Raw genomic sequence first — 17,122 nt, 5'->3', positions numbered from 1 at the left:
CGGTGGCTCAGGCGGTTAGAGCTCCGTGCTCCTAACTCCGAAGGCTGCCGAATCGATTCCCACATGGGCCAGTGGGCTCTCATCCATAAAGTTACCAGTTCAATTCCTCGACTGCAAAGGATGGTGGGCAGCGCCCCCTGCAACTACGGCAAGTGGACCTGGAGCCCTCCGCAACTAAGACTGAAAGGACAACTTTAAGCTGAACGGCATCCTCCACAACTAAGATTGAAAGGACAATAACTTGAAGCTGAATGGCACCCTCCACAACAAAGATTGACACACTGTTCCCCAATAAAGTCCTGTTCCCTTCCCCAATAAAAAAAAAAAAAAAATTAAAAAAGTGATGTAGTTGTTCAAGGAATAAATCCTGTCAGGCAGGGTGTCATGTGGGGTCTCAGCTCCCACTCCCCACATAAGAATGGAGGATATGGTGAGGCCAAAAAGGAACACCCACACAGCCATAGGTAGGGGAGTCATACCACTATAGTCTCGCTGGCAGCTGGGTTGGAGACACAGGAGGCAGGAATCACACGATCCGCAACCCGCCGTGCTAACTGCAATCCGCTCTTGCTAGTTAAACCACCACCTTCTTGCTAGCCCCCATTTTTCTGCTAGCGTAGCCACGGCAGTTATATTCGTGGCCAATGGCTCACTGGTTACAGCTGATGGCCAACTAGCCACAGCTGATGGCCATCCAATCACAGTTGATGGCCATTTACTACCTGAGCCAGCACCTTTCCATGTGAGGCCGAGAGCCTGGAAACTGCACTCCTGGCTCTGTCCCCACATCCTCTGGTGAATTTTATTATTGATTTTAAGTGTAAAATGAATAATGAAGACTCTTTGGTGGTTCTTAAGTGTTTAGAGGTCATGCCTTCCTTAAAAATCTTAACAAAACCTGAATGCTTCACCTGTAAAAGAGAATAAAGCACATACCACACATTTTGGGTTGTAATTCCATGGAGTTCTGGGCTTCTCGATGGATCCCAGCACACCCAGCTCCTCATAGTGCTTATCTGTCCTCACCCCCCTTAGAGGTCTTTTCTTTCTTTCTCATCTCATTTTGCAGCTTTCCCTTTTTCTATCAACTCTCCCCCCCACAAATCTGGTGTGAGTTCTTGCTCACATCCTCACCATCACTGAAGGCCAGTTTATCCCTGGACCTCTAATGTGCATAGATCTCAAGCAGAAAAGACAGAAGTGAGAGCTGTCTGTCATTCACTGGTGTTCGCTCCGGACAGGCAGTGTGCTGAGCGCCTTAGGTCCAATGCCCCCGCTCCACATGGGTACATGGTGTCTGGGGTGTGTGCACTGCTGTGCATCCACTAGCTCAGAGGAAGCAAAAGATACTGTCTGTATTTAAGATCCACAAGAGATGATGGACCCATGCTTCTAATCTTGTTCCAGAACCCCCGCAACACTGAGTAAGAAGGAATGCCAGGCAATTTGTGTCTCTCTGTGTTCCCTCAGAATGAGGGTGGCTTTAGGTCAGGTGACCCCCATTCACCCTTTGGACTTGACTGGAGATGGAGGTAGAGCAGCCTTTCAGACTTTCGTATTAAGAAATCTCACTTCCCTGTCTCACTGCTCTGAAATCACTGCCATGCACCTCTGACTATTGCTTTTTGCTGTGCTTTATCCAAACAGGTAACAACTCTGACTCAGGAGGTCTCCCAATTGGGTAAAGACATGAGGAATGTGATGCAGCTTCTAGAAAACATTCTGTCACCCCCGCAGCCGTCACGGTTTTGCTCTCTACACACCACCTCTGTGTGTCCCAAATGGGACAGCTCACAGACCAGGATGACCTGGAGTACGCACCAGCCTTGCCTACACTCGCAAGCGGGTGGAGCTGCTTATACTCAAGCACAACTTTGTCACAGTAACATCACTTCAGATATTTGGAGTGTGGATCCCTCCTCTGTGGAGGGCAGCCCCCAACGAACTGGAGCTCGTGAGCAAAAACCTACAGACCATGAACTCTGTCCCTCTCCAAACCTTGATTTTTCACCTGCCCACTACCAGGTCGTCCAAGAAGGTCATTTGCAATTTTTAAGGTGCATCTCTCCACATTCAGATACCACCACGCTGACGCCCCTGCAGTCCATTTCGGCGACTCTCTCATCTTCTGTCTGCTCCTCCTCAGAAACCTCTTTGCATCTGATTCTCCCAAGCAGATCCGAGGAGGGCAGCTTCAGCCAGGGAGCCGTGAGTTCCTTCAGTCTGGAAAACTTGCCAGGATCTTGGGAGCGGGAAGGAATGGTATCAGTCTCTACTGAACCTTTGGAGAGCTTTCCACTGGAAGTTGTCACAAGCACAGCAGAAGTGAAAGACAATGAAGCCATAAATGTATGACATTAGTGCACGTGAGGCAGCTGCTCATTTCAGACCCACCACCGCATGACAGCTTTAGTTTGCCTTTTTTTGCCTCCGGCAGGTGTCAAGACTGGGCAGAGTTGAGAGTCCTGCCCAAGAGAGCGTGAGGTGCCAGGGAAAGGCATAACCACCTCCATACTGTAGCAAAGACTTCCTAGATCCTAGAAACATAATAGAAACATTCTCCTGTACAGGTATTAACTTACTGGTCTGTTTGACAGACTTTGGTAAAAGTCCAAAGACCCTGAGGGTCTGAGCAGCTAGAAGTCCCAGACAAAGAATTTGTGGATTCGTTTTTGTCCTAGGTGGCTTTTGTGAAGTGCAGCAAAGGTTTTTCCTGAGTGCCTGTTTGTCACTCTTGAACAATATCCGTAGCACTGTTGGCCTCGGGAGTGAGTGCACAGCTCCTGCTGATCTATTTTATTTTTTGTGAAGGCAAAGGGACAATTATCACTGCATGTCATCTCCTAGACAATCAGTCAAATAGAGCTGGTGGCCAGTGGTTAGCTATTGCACGTTATTTGCCATGTAAATGAATATGTCTTTATTTATCAAAAAAAAAAAGAGAGAGAGAGAGAGGCTATTTTTATATCCTTGGTATGAAATATGTATTTAAACTATTTAAACTATTTATAAAGAATTGAATGTTTTCTTTTCATTTTGGTAAAGGAAAAAAAAAGCTTGCCATTTTAACAAGAAATGCACTATGTTATGTATAGTAGATCAAATAATTATTTACTATGAAGTGGATGTAGTTTCAAAACGAATCCCCCTTTTATCTGCATGCAGTTTGCAAAAATGTATCCTCACACTTCTGGATTACAAAAGAACAGTGAGGTCACATTTTATTAATGAAATGAAAACTTGGACTGAGTGTCAAGGACACAAGCTCTGGCATGGCAGTAGGGAGGGCCGCCTACTTACTCTCTGCTGACTCACGTCGGCCACCAGAATCAAGGCTGCCCCCACTGTGCCAGCATAAATGTCCTCCCTCTGGCCTCACACTTAGTTATTCAAGAACTCAAAAGTGATCTGTGGCACATGAGATCACAACTACATTGAGCCAGTTTGGTGTCAAAATGAGCAAGAAAACCTTCGGTGTAGCCTTCCCCTGTGCTATTCTTTCAGGAGAGGTTGTGAACCAGTGAAAATTTCAAAACGCAGCCAAGACTTCTGAGCTATGACTTGAGAGAGAGGTGCCAGCTTACATTGGATCAGCCCTTTTTTTTTCCTTTAAAGCTCTCAATAATGTTGTAAGTTATGTGGAGCAGGTGTTTTCCTTCTCATTTTGCAGAGAAAAAAAAAAGTCACAGAGATTACACAGCAAGGATGCTGGAGACAATCTAGGACACATAATGCTCCCTACATCTCAACCAGCGTGCAAGTTCAATTGATGCTGGCTCAGTAAGGACTTAAATGCCTTCACTTAAGTTTTATTTTATGTTTAAGAATGTTTAGGGCATAATCTTCCCTGACATTCTTAGAAAACTTATTAAATTCGCATTCTAGAGCCCCCTGTTCTTATTTCCCACCACAAGGATAAACAATCTGAGGACTGTATCATTAAAAACACCTAAATAAAAAGCAAGACTTCTGATGTGTGAATCGGATACCCTAAAACTGGCTAGAGTGGCAGACAGAAAAGAAATCGTCTCTAAGAAATAAAATGGAAACAGTACATTTTTATGAGGCAGGTCATTCAAGACTCAATGCCTTCTACTCTCCCACCTCCAAAATTTAGTCTCTCCCTAAGTGAATGGAAAAATGGAGGCAAAGGCAGCATTCTAGATACCACGTATTCGTTTGTATTGCCTGTTTTGCTCATCTTGACCTATGTCATCATTTGAGGTACCATTCAAAAAGAACTAGTTGGTGCTGGTGAATATCCTTCGGGCAAACTAGCTCTACTATTACTGATGCTACGAATAATGACAGGCGCTCTGCTTCTTGAGTATTGACTGTGCACCAACAGAGGTTTAGGAATTAACATGTTATGTTTCCACATATAATTATCGAATGAGGCTTAACGTTACTTGTTATTATTATCCCCCATTTTGTACAGAAATAATTGGGACACAGACTTTTGTTTAACTTGCCCAATCACATTGTTTTAAATGACAGACCCAATATCCCATGGCCATTCTAGGTACGCCTCCCTCCAAATCCAAATCCATTCTTGCTGCCTTTTGAAACTTACTAAGTAATTATTTCTTTAGAAATCCAGGAAAAAATAAAATATTTGTTTTCTTTTAAGTAAGCCCACAAATGGAATAAATTAGTTCAGCTCTAAAGATTTGGGAAGTCCAGTGAAATACCGAGAAACATGCCCGTAATTTTTCAGCCAGTCACCTTCTCTGTATCTACTCCGAACAGCTGACTTTTGTGGGCGTACACACCAACTGCCCAGCCTGGGTACGTCTGCAGCTGGGCAAGAATGAGCGAGCGCCTCAGAGAAGTGAGAGCTCCCAGGGCTTTCTTCCAGGAGGGCACCTGCCTCACCTGAGTCAGCCCCACCTTCTCTCTTATTGGCCTTTTCATCATTCTGACACACAGGACTCTTCCCACATCCAGGGCAACGCAGAATGACATGTTTTGGGTTTTTTGTTTGTTTGTCCGTATTGTGATATTATTCTAGGAAATGAGAATTCCAAGTGTTTCTAGATGTTTGATTTTTCTAAACATTGTTGCTATGCAAATAGCAGAGGCCCTTGTCTTCTAATCAGGGGTGCATTTTGGGATCCCTACATTTTCCTCACCTACCCACTCTGTGCTGAAGGAGCAAAGCAGGGATTCAGACGGAACAGAAGCACTTATTTTTTGATCAAGTATATTTTCTTAAAAATAATGTTGGGGACTAAAGTCTTCTGCATAATCCTAGTTAAAAGAACCAGGCAGACAGCTTATAAAATACTTTATTTTAATTCAACATAGGAAGAAGCTTCTGGCAATTAAAGCTACTTGCAAGTGGAGTTTATTGCCTTAAGAGTTGATAAGATCACAATCAAAGTGTCCTTTGAGAGGCTGAATAACTGTTTGATAGGAATATTGTTTTCCAGAAGGGCTCTGTATTCGATCTTAGCAGAATGCCTGTATCAGAACCTCATGGGGTGTGCTTCTGGCAGAAAATCGGGCTTTAACCTAGTCCCTTGGGGTGGGGCCTGGGAATCTCCTATTTAGTAAACTCCCTGGTGACTTACATACACTAAAGACTGGAATATAGTGGTCTGCAATCTATCATAGAACAGGACGGAGTCCTAGCTAATTTATACATACGTGGACTAGCATCGAAATTCTGTTAAAAACAGCCCTGCGCCTATGATTGTGTAATTGAGAGGCCTGGTGAACCCCCATAGCAGTCGTCTCCAGCTCTAGTTTGAATAATATATTTCCAAGGGACGGTAATAAAATAGAGATTTCAGGGCTCTGACCCGTAGAGTTTGGGCTGGGTTCCAAGGGATTCTGCTATGGATGTTCCAGGAAACAAACTCCAGAAACATTACTCTAAACAGTGTAATCATCCCTTAGACAATGAGGAGTTGGTTCTGTGGATGGTGGACCAGCTAGAATCAAACCACTTAAAATCGACAATTGTGTGTAATACTATTTCCGTACAGTTCCTAATACATCAATGATTTTTTTCATAAAAATAACTGGTCATTTTCTCCAAGAAAACTTGAAGCATTTACTCATTACTTCCAATACTAATGGTTGAGCACCTATAATGTGTCCTGCACTAATACCTCTTGATTTGTTGTAGGACTTTGTTTCCTTGTTTTATTTGGATTTTCTCAAAGGGAAAAAAAAAAAAAGGTGAAAATGCCTTTTGAAATCTCATAAATGGGACAGTGCTTCCCAGATAGGGAGGAATCCTATTGGAGGTGAAGCAAGTCAACTATTTAGAGAATGACAATTGCTGTGGATGGCCCCTGTGTGGAATGGAACTGCTAATGTCAAGATTATGATGTATCAGACCAATGAAAATAGCTTGTTCCAAATAGTTCTTGCTAAGGCTGCTTCTTCTCATGAAGTGTGTAGTTTATCGTCCAAGGTCATCCTTTGAGACGTTGCCTTGACTATCGAATTCTACAATGCTCCATCTCCTTTTAGGTCACTATCATCCCTGAAAACAGCCTCAGGGCATGTGCTGCCTCAACTAAAGGCTGTTCCAAAAGGCTGGCCTTTTCCTACTTCTTTCAGTTTCTATAAAGGCAGATGCTCCACAGAAGTATGATGTTGAGAAAGGAGCAGGAGTTTAGGAGGAACACAAATGAGTGTTTGCTTCCAACCATTTCTCTTTGCTCTGTGACCTCAGACAAATTATTTAACACTTCTGAGCCTCGATGTCTTCATCTAAAAATTGAGAATTAAAATATATCCAACTTGCAGTATTTCGTGAAGGTTTAATGAAGTAATTTATGTGAAAGCACACTGCCTGACATATAATGAATGCTAAGCAAATGTCAGCTCGGCTCCCCTGACTCTCCCATTTCCCCCTCCTCCTCCCATCTCCCTCTCTCCCTCCCTCCCTAAGTCCTCCACCCTCCCTTCCCCCACCTCTTCTTCCCCTACTTCCTCCCTGGCTCTCCCTCCACTTTTCCTTCATTCTGCTTTCTCCTTCGTTTTTTGCTGATCCCTCTTTCCCTCTCCCTTCTCTCCCCTTCTACTCCCTCTTTCCTCCCCCTCCCCTAAGTGTCCCAGGCTAACTTCTGGAAAATGAGTCCCATTTGACGACTTCTCTGCATAGGTCACAATCTAGTGTTTATACTATGTCCCCTGCAGCCTATTCCTCAAAGTATTATCAACCAAGTCAACAGTCACCTTTCAAAAAAAACAAAAGTCATTGAGGAAGCACCAGGGTAAAATGTGCTCTCTCTGTTCCCAGCCATTTTATCGCCAACTCACAGGGCTTCTGATTTTTTTATCTGAACTTTAGTAATTAGAGCCTTATTTTAAACTCTTTACAATCACAGAAAGATCCAGGAAATTTTTTCAATGGCATGAATATATTGCATAAACATATTCCCACCCCGCTCCTACCCCCCAAGCCTCTTTTTTGCTCATCAAGTCTCTCTGGAAATTTGGTGTTGCTTCAGAAGTCACACACATATTTTTGCCATCCCCACCACCCCTGGCCACAGACCTGAACACTGTCAGCCGAAAGCCTCAGAACTTTCCCTGTGGCAAGTGGTCTTGCCCTCTTGCCCGTAGCTCCTCCGACTGAAAGCAGAGGTGAGGAAATGCCTACTACTTCACACAAATGCCTTCAAAGCTTTCCCTTGGTGTCCCTTTGAGACAATAGATCCCACCAGAAGAAATAGCTAAAATGTCACTCCCTGCAGCTTGAGTCCTGAGAAAATCTGTTTCTTGGGTTGTGTCATCCAACACAGCCCTAAACAAAGAGCTTGCAAAAGACCTGAAGACAGACAGCCCAGTGAGGCACACCACCACACCTGCAGCTGTTTCAGGGAATTAGATAAACTGTACTTTCTAGAAGAAAACAACTGAGTGGGCAAAACACATCCTATGGGCAAAACTATGCCTTCTCAGACTATTTCCTTCTGGCTTAGGTTTTTTTCCCCTATGGAGATAAGAAGCTGAGAATGGGATGGAATTTAATAATGAATCTAAGGCTCTGTTTTGAGCTGTGTCTGTTTTTGTTCTTACCGTTGGCTCGATAAAAAGAAAATACGCATATGTGATATATTTAAATACAACAGAGAATAAAATGGGAGGAAGTGAGACTTAAAAATGTGTCCGTGCTTTACATTTTTGTAAGAAACGAATACACTTACTTGAAGGGACCATTCTGAATTAAGAATTCCCTCTGGGGTAAAGAGTACCCTATCCATTTTGCACTCACTTTCAGTAGTAAATTTGCTACCAATGCTGAGACCTCTGAACTCCAGCTGGCAGTTTATTGTTCACTAGCGTTTATTTGTCCTGAGGAAGAATTATTCCCAAACTCAGCATGGGGGTCAGTGTTAACTGCTGCTGAGGACGGGGCTCAAACTCCACTGCATCTCTCAGGGAACACCGCCCTCTGAGTGTCTGCAGCTACATGGCTAACATCGAGTATCTTTAGGGTCCCTTGCAGTGATTGGCACTGATGTCCAGGAGCCACGAGGTTGAAACGCAGATGTCTGAAAGTTGCCATGGTAACCATTGCCCAAAATAAGTCATGATTACTCCTCCTGCTCTAATCAGGCAACCTGTAGAAAAATATCAAGCTCTGGCTTCTAGTACCCAAAGATATTTGAGTCCTGGACCTGACTCACATAATATATCTATGGTTTCACTTAGACAAAAATCACATCTACAGAAAAAGGATAAAGGAGACAGCATTTCTGACTCTTGATTCTCAAAGTGTGGTCCGTGGAGCAGCAGCAGCAGCTTCCTCTGGGAGCCCGTTAAAAATGCAAAATCTCGGACCCCATCCAAGAACTACTGAATCCATCTGCATTTTAACAAGCTCCTCATGTGTGCATGTTAGAGATTTTATAAACCACTGGTTCTTGACTCCGGCTACCCCCATTAAAATCACTTGTGCAGCTTTTAAAACTCAAACTCCTGGCCCTGATCTCAAAGATTCTGATTTAGTTTGTCTAAATGGGACACAAGTATCGATAATGTTTAAAACTCCCCAGGTGACTCCAGGGTTGAAAAAAACCTACAATTCCCCGGACCAACAGCATCAACCCCACCAGGAGCTTATTAGGAATAAGTTCTCAGGCCCCAACCCAGGTCTACACGGCCAGACACTCTGGGGGTGGCCCTAGTTAGCTGTGGTGATTCCCATGCCTACTCAAGTTTGAGACAACTACTCTAGTCCGGACCACAAAGGAACCAGCGTGGGCTGAAGTAGGTCTTAAGCAGGAAGGAGTTTTACTATAATAATACATTATTATTATTATTATTATTATTATATATTAGATGTTTAATAAGATATGTATTAATATCAACCTTTTTCTAGGAGACTCATCATTTTCTATTTCCAATATTCCTCTATGTTCTAAAACCATACTAATATATGAACACATCACTTTCTTCTTAGAATAGACTCCTTATTTTGCCATCTTTTCTATATCTACAGTTTAGCCTACTGATATATCCTTGTGAAAAATTTTATTCCTAAGATATCATTGGTGCATCTCAGTTTTATGAGGCCTGGCTTAGGAAAAGAACAGCATTGGTTACAACAGGAGGTCAAAATTATAAGATTAGTGAAACTTGGCCCGGGAGAAAGCTTCTCCCCCAAGGAAAAGCAATGTGTCCCAAGGGAAAGCAATCTGATGCTTTTCCTAGTGTTAGTTACACATTGTTCTTAATGTTCAGAAATCAGGGTTTTAGGCCGGCCAGTGGCTCAGGCTGTTAGAGCTCCGTGCTCCTAACTCCGAAGGTTGCCGTTTTGATTCCCACATGGGCCAGTGGGCTCTCAACCACAAGGTTGCCAGTTCAGCTCCTTGAGTCCCGCAAGGGATGGTGGGCAGCGGCCCCTGCAACTAAGATTGAACATGGCACCTTGAGCTGAGCTACCTCCCACAGGGCTCAGTTGGTTGGAGTGTGTCCTCTCAACCACAAGGTTGCCGGTTCAACTCCCACAAGGGATGGTGGGCTGCGCCCCCTGCAACTAGCAACGGCAACTGGACCTGGAGCTGAGCTGCGCCTTCCACAACTAAGACTGAAAGGACAACAACTTGACTTGGAAAAAAAGTCCTGGAAGTACACACTGTTCCCCAATAAAGTCCTGTTCCCCTTCCCCAATTAAAAAAAAAAAAAGAAATCAGGGTTTTATATTCCAACACAGAACCAGCTGCATGTATGAGCCATAAGAGCAACTTTATGATGTTTTGATCACGTTCATAGAAAATAACTAATAACCTATAATCTGATTGTGGAGAGCTAGCACCTACTGACAATAAACTGTCATACACAAAATAATAACAGAAAGTTTTCTGTTATCAGAAACTTCCTATATTCTCATGGTACCTATGTAAATTCTATGACAAACCTTTATAGAGATTTACTTTTAAACAAGCCAATTTTATTTTTATATATGGAACACCTATATTCTAGGGTTTATGTATTTAGACTAGACAAATAGGTCTGAATTTATCTAATATGTAGTTAAAATTATCTTTATAGAGATGTTTGCAGGAGTAAATGTAAATAATGAGACTTGGGCTGAGATGAACTGAGTTTTTAACTCCACTACTTGATGATTTGACTTTGGAAACACAATTAAACTCTCAGCCTCTGTATTTCCTCATCTCTGAGATGGGATATATTAACTTGAGTTCCCCTAGAAGCCTATCTCGAGATAAAAATTTTAGTGACATCGTTTATTTAGAGATGACTTCAGGAAACACTAGTGGGGAAATAGGCAAATGAGACAAGGAGGGGAAGGAAGCCCACAGACGATGTGTTGTTGAGCAGACAATCACTGTGAGCGAGTGAGGCTCGATGGCCCTAAAGAGCTCTGGGAGACACCGCAACACATGACCATGAGTTGCCCCACCTGAGGAGAAAGCAGCTGGCATATTCATCCTCCAGCTCCCATCTGTCCACAGCCGAGGATGCGCCCAGAGATGCTAAGTGCACAGTCAACCTGACCTATCCCATGCAAAAGCAGGCACAAAGCCTTAGCACAGAGTCACAGGTGCTTGCAGGATGGTGCCTGGGGCATGGAGCGGAACCGCGTGTGCACAGCAGATGTGGGCAGGGTACCAGGTGCATCTGCTGCGTGAGATATGTATCAGGCCCAGTCACAAGACGGAAACCACCCACAATTTAAAGAGGAACTACTTAATATTAGGTTGGTGCAAAAGTAATTGCAGTTTACAGGTTACACATAATTGCAAAAACCATAATTACTTTTGTACCAACCTAATATAAAGAAGTATTCATTATTTATGGAGGATCGGTTCCTAGGAAGAGATGAAAGAGAATGCTGAAGAATACCCGTGGTGTAGGGAGACTCCCCAAGGGAACAACAAATTTGGAAGAAGCGTTCCCAAAGCTAGGATCCAGACTTTGTTGGAGAAGGTACAAACATAGCCTACCGTAGAGCAGAGAGCTTTGTGGGGTTGCCTGGGCCAGAAACGGCCACAGTCTCTGGACTGAGCCAGGAGAACAGGGAAATGCATGCAGGGCGAACAGAAAAACCCCTGCTGGGGCGGAGGTAAGCCAAGGCTGGTGCCAGAACTGGCAAGCTAAAGGTGAACATCACTGGTCACTGTGTCCGACTGGAGCCAACCCAGAAGCAGCACACCGAAACCAGAAGACCCTTTTTTCTGCAGTGTCTCTCCAGCACCCTCTACTGGCAAAGGGGAAATATTTACAAGTTCCAGTCCAGTATCTGGAACGGCAATGAAGCAGGGCAATGGAGGGTGGATTTTCCAGGTGGAAAGGCAATAAACTGACACAAGGTAATTCTATTTACATACGATCATTCTATGTAAAGTAAATGAAATCATATGTATTAAAATTACTTCTTAAACTGTAAAGTTTTCCTTGACAGTATTTTTTAAAGGAGTGTTTTTATTCAAAAACATCATCAGGATAACTGCTTATAATAAACATGTGTTTTTCGCAGACACTACATATTCATTATTTTTTCTAAAAATGTTTTAGCATATGGACTTCTTAACAGGGTTTGTAGTTCTTGTAAGCATGTTATGAATTGACTACTGTGTCCATACATTTTTGTTGCCTAAAATTCCTTTAATGGGAACCAAGTCTTTCTTCTACCATTAACAAATGCGATAGCTCCACTTTAATCCATGGAATGGAAGAGCTCTGGCATGTCTTTACTTCTTTTACTGCAAATTTTGACAGACAGCAGTGAAATGAAGAGCATGTCTAGGGTACAAGGTGAATAAGCTATGCCTCAGCATCTGGAATGTCACTGCTTCCTCTGCTCAAAAACCCTCCGGAAACCACATCGCCTCTCACCCTGGTTAGCACAGAGTCAGACCGAGCACACCCAAAACACCAAGTTTCAATCCTCTTTTCTCTCTTATCCTTCTCACTAGTGATAGGACTATCCATTAAAATATCACCTTGAGATGTTTTTATCACACACACATATCCAATCAATTAACCTTCCCACTAAATGAATTACTCTCTTGAACCATCAATATGCTTGTGGCTATTAGTTTATTATTTCCTGTCAGTTACCATCAACGTTCTTAAAAATAGAAAAACAACGTCTCTTAGTGTCTATTGATAGGTCAGAGCATCCTTTCTTCCTCCTTCTTGCTTCATGAAGCTTCAAAGACCATCAAAGGGATACATTCCCGTTACAGCACAACTCACGTGTACAAAAACCAAAAGACAAGAAGAAATGGCCATGGATGGGGACATACACTCTGTTTTGAAAGTTGGGCACATAGTAGAGCAATTGGCATTTTGAAGGAAATGGTAACACAGTGGTCAGAGTTGCTAAATGACGACTGGTCAAGCCAGTGTGGAGGCAATGTACCAGGTAAATTGAATTGGACCCCTTGGCTGCTAAAACCTTTTCTGGTTTAAGCTCTTCCAATGATGGGGAAAGAAGAGAAAAGTAAGGCTCAGAAAAAAATTCTACTAAGATGTGACCCAAACTATAATTGATAGTCCGTGGAAGCATGGGAAAAGATAGCGAGTCAAGAGAAAGAGTAATTCAAGGAGCTCATCCCCCAACTTACAAAGCTTGAAGATACACAGCATCTAGAACAACCAGAGTGAATTGCATCCCTTCTTCCCTCTGATGTTAAGACGGATTCTCAGCCAGTCAATTCACTTAACTCCAATGTTCAGCAGAAAGGCTGGGGTAAGAGACAGCCTTTAAATATCTAGTGAATTGAGATGCAAAGTAGCAGAATTGGGGAGTATGCCCCACTACATGCAGCCAGGATGTCTGCAGACCTGGGGAGATTTGAGTTAGCCACTCTTAAAGATCTGTTCCTGTGCTTCCATCAACTGCGCACGCAAAAGTGGGATATAAACAGGATATTAATACAGTGGAATATACAGGATATAAACAGGATATTAATACAGTGGAATATCTTTATTCCAAACTGGACCCTACAGATGGGCAGGGCCTCCACTCAGCACATTCCATACAATCTTCTTAATCATTAATAACCTCTTTCCTTAATGTAGCTCTCTTTGAGGGACTTTGAGAGGATTTGTATACCTTAGAGTATCAATTATCCAGCAAATAAATCACCTAAATACTTAGCAACATCATCCTTATTTTCCAAAAAGTAGAAATCAAAGGAAATGGCATCATTTCTTACGGCTTACATTCTCTGAATTTTCCAAATCAATAGCTCAGTTGCTGCTGGTGGCAAAAAGAACAGAAATATACACAAACACAAAGGGTTTCATTCCTTCAACTAAACCAAAATGGCAAGGCATTCACACACAGACATTCAAGACAGGCAGACACCTTTCTCCTCAGCCTCTCATGAAGCAGGCACAAGTTAAACGTGACACTTGTCCCACTTGAACTATTCTGGGTTAAACATTTATTATTGAGGCCCCCAAATTCTTATGCTTGCTGCTAGACCTTGTTTTTTGGTTTTTGCTTGTTTGTTTTGGGTTTTTTTGTTTTGTTTTGTTTTGTTTTTTTAGAACAATGCCCTTATTATTTATAAAGCTTGAGGCTTAACAAAAAAGTCTCTGCCCTTCTTTCCTCCCCTTCCTCCCATCCCTTCCTTGATGCCCTCTCTCCCTCTTCCCCTTAATTCATTCCTATACTGTAAGTTGAAATATCAACGCAGGAGAGTTGGCTTAAATGTGAGATAAAATATTTCCATCATCTGCTGAGAGGCCGCTGCCAAATATCAAGGTTATTGACCCACATGGAGTGTAAATATACTTTGAAAACCATATGTCAAGGGACATCGGCTTACATTATTCACCTGGGCCTGCCCAGAAGGAGGCTGCTCAAAAACAGGGCTATGGCTGGAGGCCACGTTAAGAACAAAGCTACAGTGTGGTTGCTTTTTTATTGCCCTAAATAATACAAGAAGGAATGATTTGCTCGCTGCGATTCATTTATTAAAAAACAAACAGCTAAATTTTTTATTTGCAGAGAGGAAATTTGAGAGAGTGAAGGGGATTTCAGATTTTTTTTTTCCTCTAAGAAATCAGCTATATTCATTTTCAATAATATCTTTGCTACAACAGTTTTTAGACCGCTACGTGTGATAGGAAACTTCTGCCATGGATCCCAACGGTCCCTGTCTCCTAGTGTTAATACCTTTGTCTGATTCCCCCCTCCCTGCCCCGCCTTGAGTGTGAGCTGGACCTAGTGACTTTCTTCTAACAAATAGAGAAAAAGTGATGTGATCACTTCCGTTATTAGGTAACAAAAGACTGTCCTCTCTCTTTTGCTGGTAATGTGTCTCTCTGGGTTCTTCTCACTTACTTACTACGACAGAAAGTGCCACAAGGCAAGGAATTAAAGACAACCTGTGGCCAATACCGAGCAAGGAACTGAGCCCTTCAGCCCGACAGCCTACAGACAACTGAATCTTGCCAACAACTACTGAGTGCGCTTGGAAACTGATCCTGCCCCAGTTGAACTTTGAGTTGAACCTTGCAGCCTCTGCCTACATCTTGATAACAGCATAGTAAGAGACCCTGCAGCTGAAGACCCAGCTAAGCTGTGTTCAGTATCCTGACCCACATATCCTGTAATATAACAAATATGTGTTGTTTTATGCCAATAAGTTTTGAGAATTTGCTATACAGCAATAGATAACCAATACAATAAGAGTGGGAGGAGTATGCCCTTCCAGCCCTTCTCAGTATAAAAGTAGGTATAAAAAAAAAAAAAAAGGAATGGCCATTGGGTTTCTTGGTGAGCAAACCATAAGGTAAAAAGGAATTCATTGATTTTAAAAGTCTTTCATCCAAAGTTGAGCAGTTCTAAAGGCTGTTTTCCCCTTTGGACAGGACAGGAAAGCACTCGTGATTTTTTTGCCCTGTCATTCCACACAGCCTTTTTCCAGACTGTCCAGTTACAATTCAGTTGATTAGGTTTCTGCTTCCTATAGAATCTCAAAATTCGCAACCGTCTTACCTCCCTGATTGGCTTGTGTGTTTTCCACGTCTCGTACAGATGGTTCTACTATCCATCTTATGTTGATTGTTCCTAACTTCCATCTAAATCTTATCCCAATAACTACAGTATTATTAGCTCCAGTGTATGCATAGGGAAATCTGAGAGGAGTCACATGACGTGTAAATGGAAGATCCAAGGACAGAATCCAGGCTCAAGGGCCTTGGATCATTCAAGTTCTCAGTGCCACTCCCTGATTATTTGTGGGAATATAAAATGAATTTCAAGACTTACACACTGAACAGTGCTCATGGCTCCCTGTTCTACCTCTTTCTGTGCTAATATTTGGCACTTGATACCAGTCCCTTGACTTCCTGGATTATATGGTCCTTCCTCCAGCTTTGTGCTTTCAAAAGTCCATTCTGATCTCTTCCCCAGAGTCCTAGATTCTTAGAATCCAAAATCTTAGATTCTTTCCCAAATATTTTCTCTAGTCTTCTTGAAAGGCTTGCAAAAGTCATGAATTTTGAAATTTTGCATTCCTGGGTTCCAATTCTTGTTCTACCATTTATTATATATGTGACTTTTGAGAAAGTTGCATAATATCTCTGGCCCTCAGTTTTCTAACAGTTTCTGGAAAAAAAAAATAAAAAAGGAATAAACGTGTGTTTTAATAATTAAATGAGATGTTAGAGATGAAACATCAGCATGGTTTCTGCCACGTTGTAGATATTCAACAACTCTCAATTCTCTCTTACTTGTTACCTTTTCTATTATATCCTCCATAGTCTTTCCTATAGTAATGAAAGGAAGTAGACTTTTTCTTGGCTAACCGGTTTTTTTCTCTACCTTGGCAAAACCCAACATCAACTGAAAATGTAATTATAATGCTTAAAACATATGCATTCCTTCAGGGTTGAGTCTTCCTGTTGTACTATTTCTTTATTAGTGTCAAAGTTTCTTTCACCATCACCATACATTAATACTATACAGTACATTAGCTATCAGGTATCACTTCAAGGCTATTGGGATGGAGATGTGTTGGTAATGATGATACTAAACTGGCCCCTAGGTAGATAATCCCATGAGTTCACCTGTCTTTAAGAACTATTGGAACCCCTGACAAAATCCCCAGGTAAGTCCTGATGACTTTCAATTCCAGATCATGTATCAGGTAATATGTGACAAACTTTGTTTCTTGGTGTGTGCCCTCTTCAGAGTCCATTCCTTCTTGATGAGATTTCACGTTATATGGAATCAGAAAGACACCTCACAGACCTGCCCTGATCTCAGTCCTTCCACTTTAAGCTGTGTGATAATAACCCTATATGTAGTTCCAAGAAATGATTTGTCCTTGATTGTGTTTATTCGTTTTTCTGATTAGTTACTGCTTTTTCTCTGTACGAGTGGGAAAAGACCTTCAGTTTCTGTATAAAACTATGTTTTGAGCATTAACGTTTGGATGTCTTTCCACTTTACTGAAGCCTGTAGACTGGAACACATAAGAGGTGCTGGGCTTACTCGTACCTGAGAATCTCAGGGAATCTAGTTAGAAGTGTGTTGATGATTTATCATCCCACGAACAAGCCTAGGACAAACTTTTATCCTTTATCTTCAAGGGCTCCAGATTTCTTTTCAATGATTTCTCACTCAGCTAATACAAATTTATTTCTTATATTCAGTACAAGGTTGCAA

The 17,122-nt window shown here is 42.2% G+C and overlaps 1 protein-coding gene across 1 annotated transcript in view; it reads left to right on the top strand.

Moving 5' to 3' along the window:
* KCNH8 (potassium voltage-gated channel subfamily H member 8) overlaps nt 1–3,954 on the top strand; it is a 312,183-nt gene extending 308,229 nt beyond the window's left edge. The window contains exon 16 of the mRNA XM_033131443.1: nt 1,648–3,954. Coding sequence (XP_032987334.1) covers nt 1,648–2,355 — 708 coding nt within the window. The 3' untranslated portion in view covers nt 2,356–3,954. The remainder of the gene's footprint in view (nt 1–1,647) is intronic.
* Nucleotides 3,955–17,122: the final 13,168 nt, after the last annotated feature.

This window comes from Rhinolophus ferrumequinum, chromosome 17, assembly GCF_004115265.2.
Source record: "Rhinolophus ferrumequinum isolate MPI-CBG mRhiFer1 chromosome 17, mRhiFer1_v1.p, whole genome shotgun sequence".
NCBI lineage: Eukaryota > Metazoa > Chordata > Mammalia > Chiroptera > Rhinolophidae > Rhinolophus > Rhinolophus ferrumequinum.
Note: the sequence above shows the minus strand (reverse complement) of the source record. Positions and strands in the feature narration are given on the sequence as shown.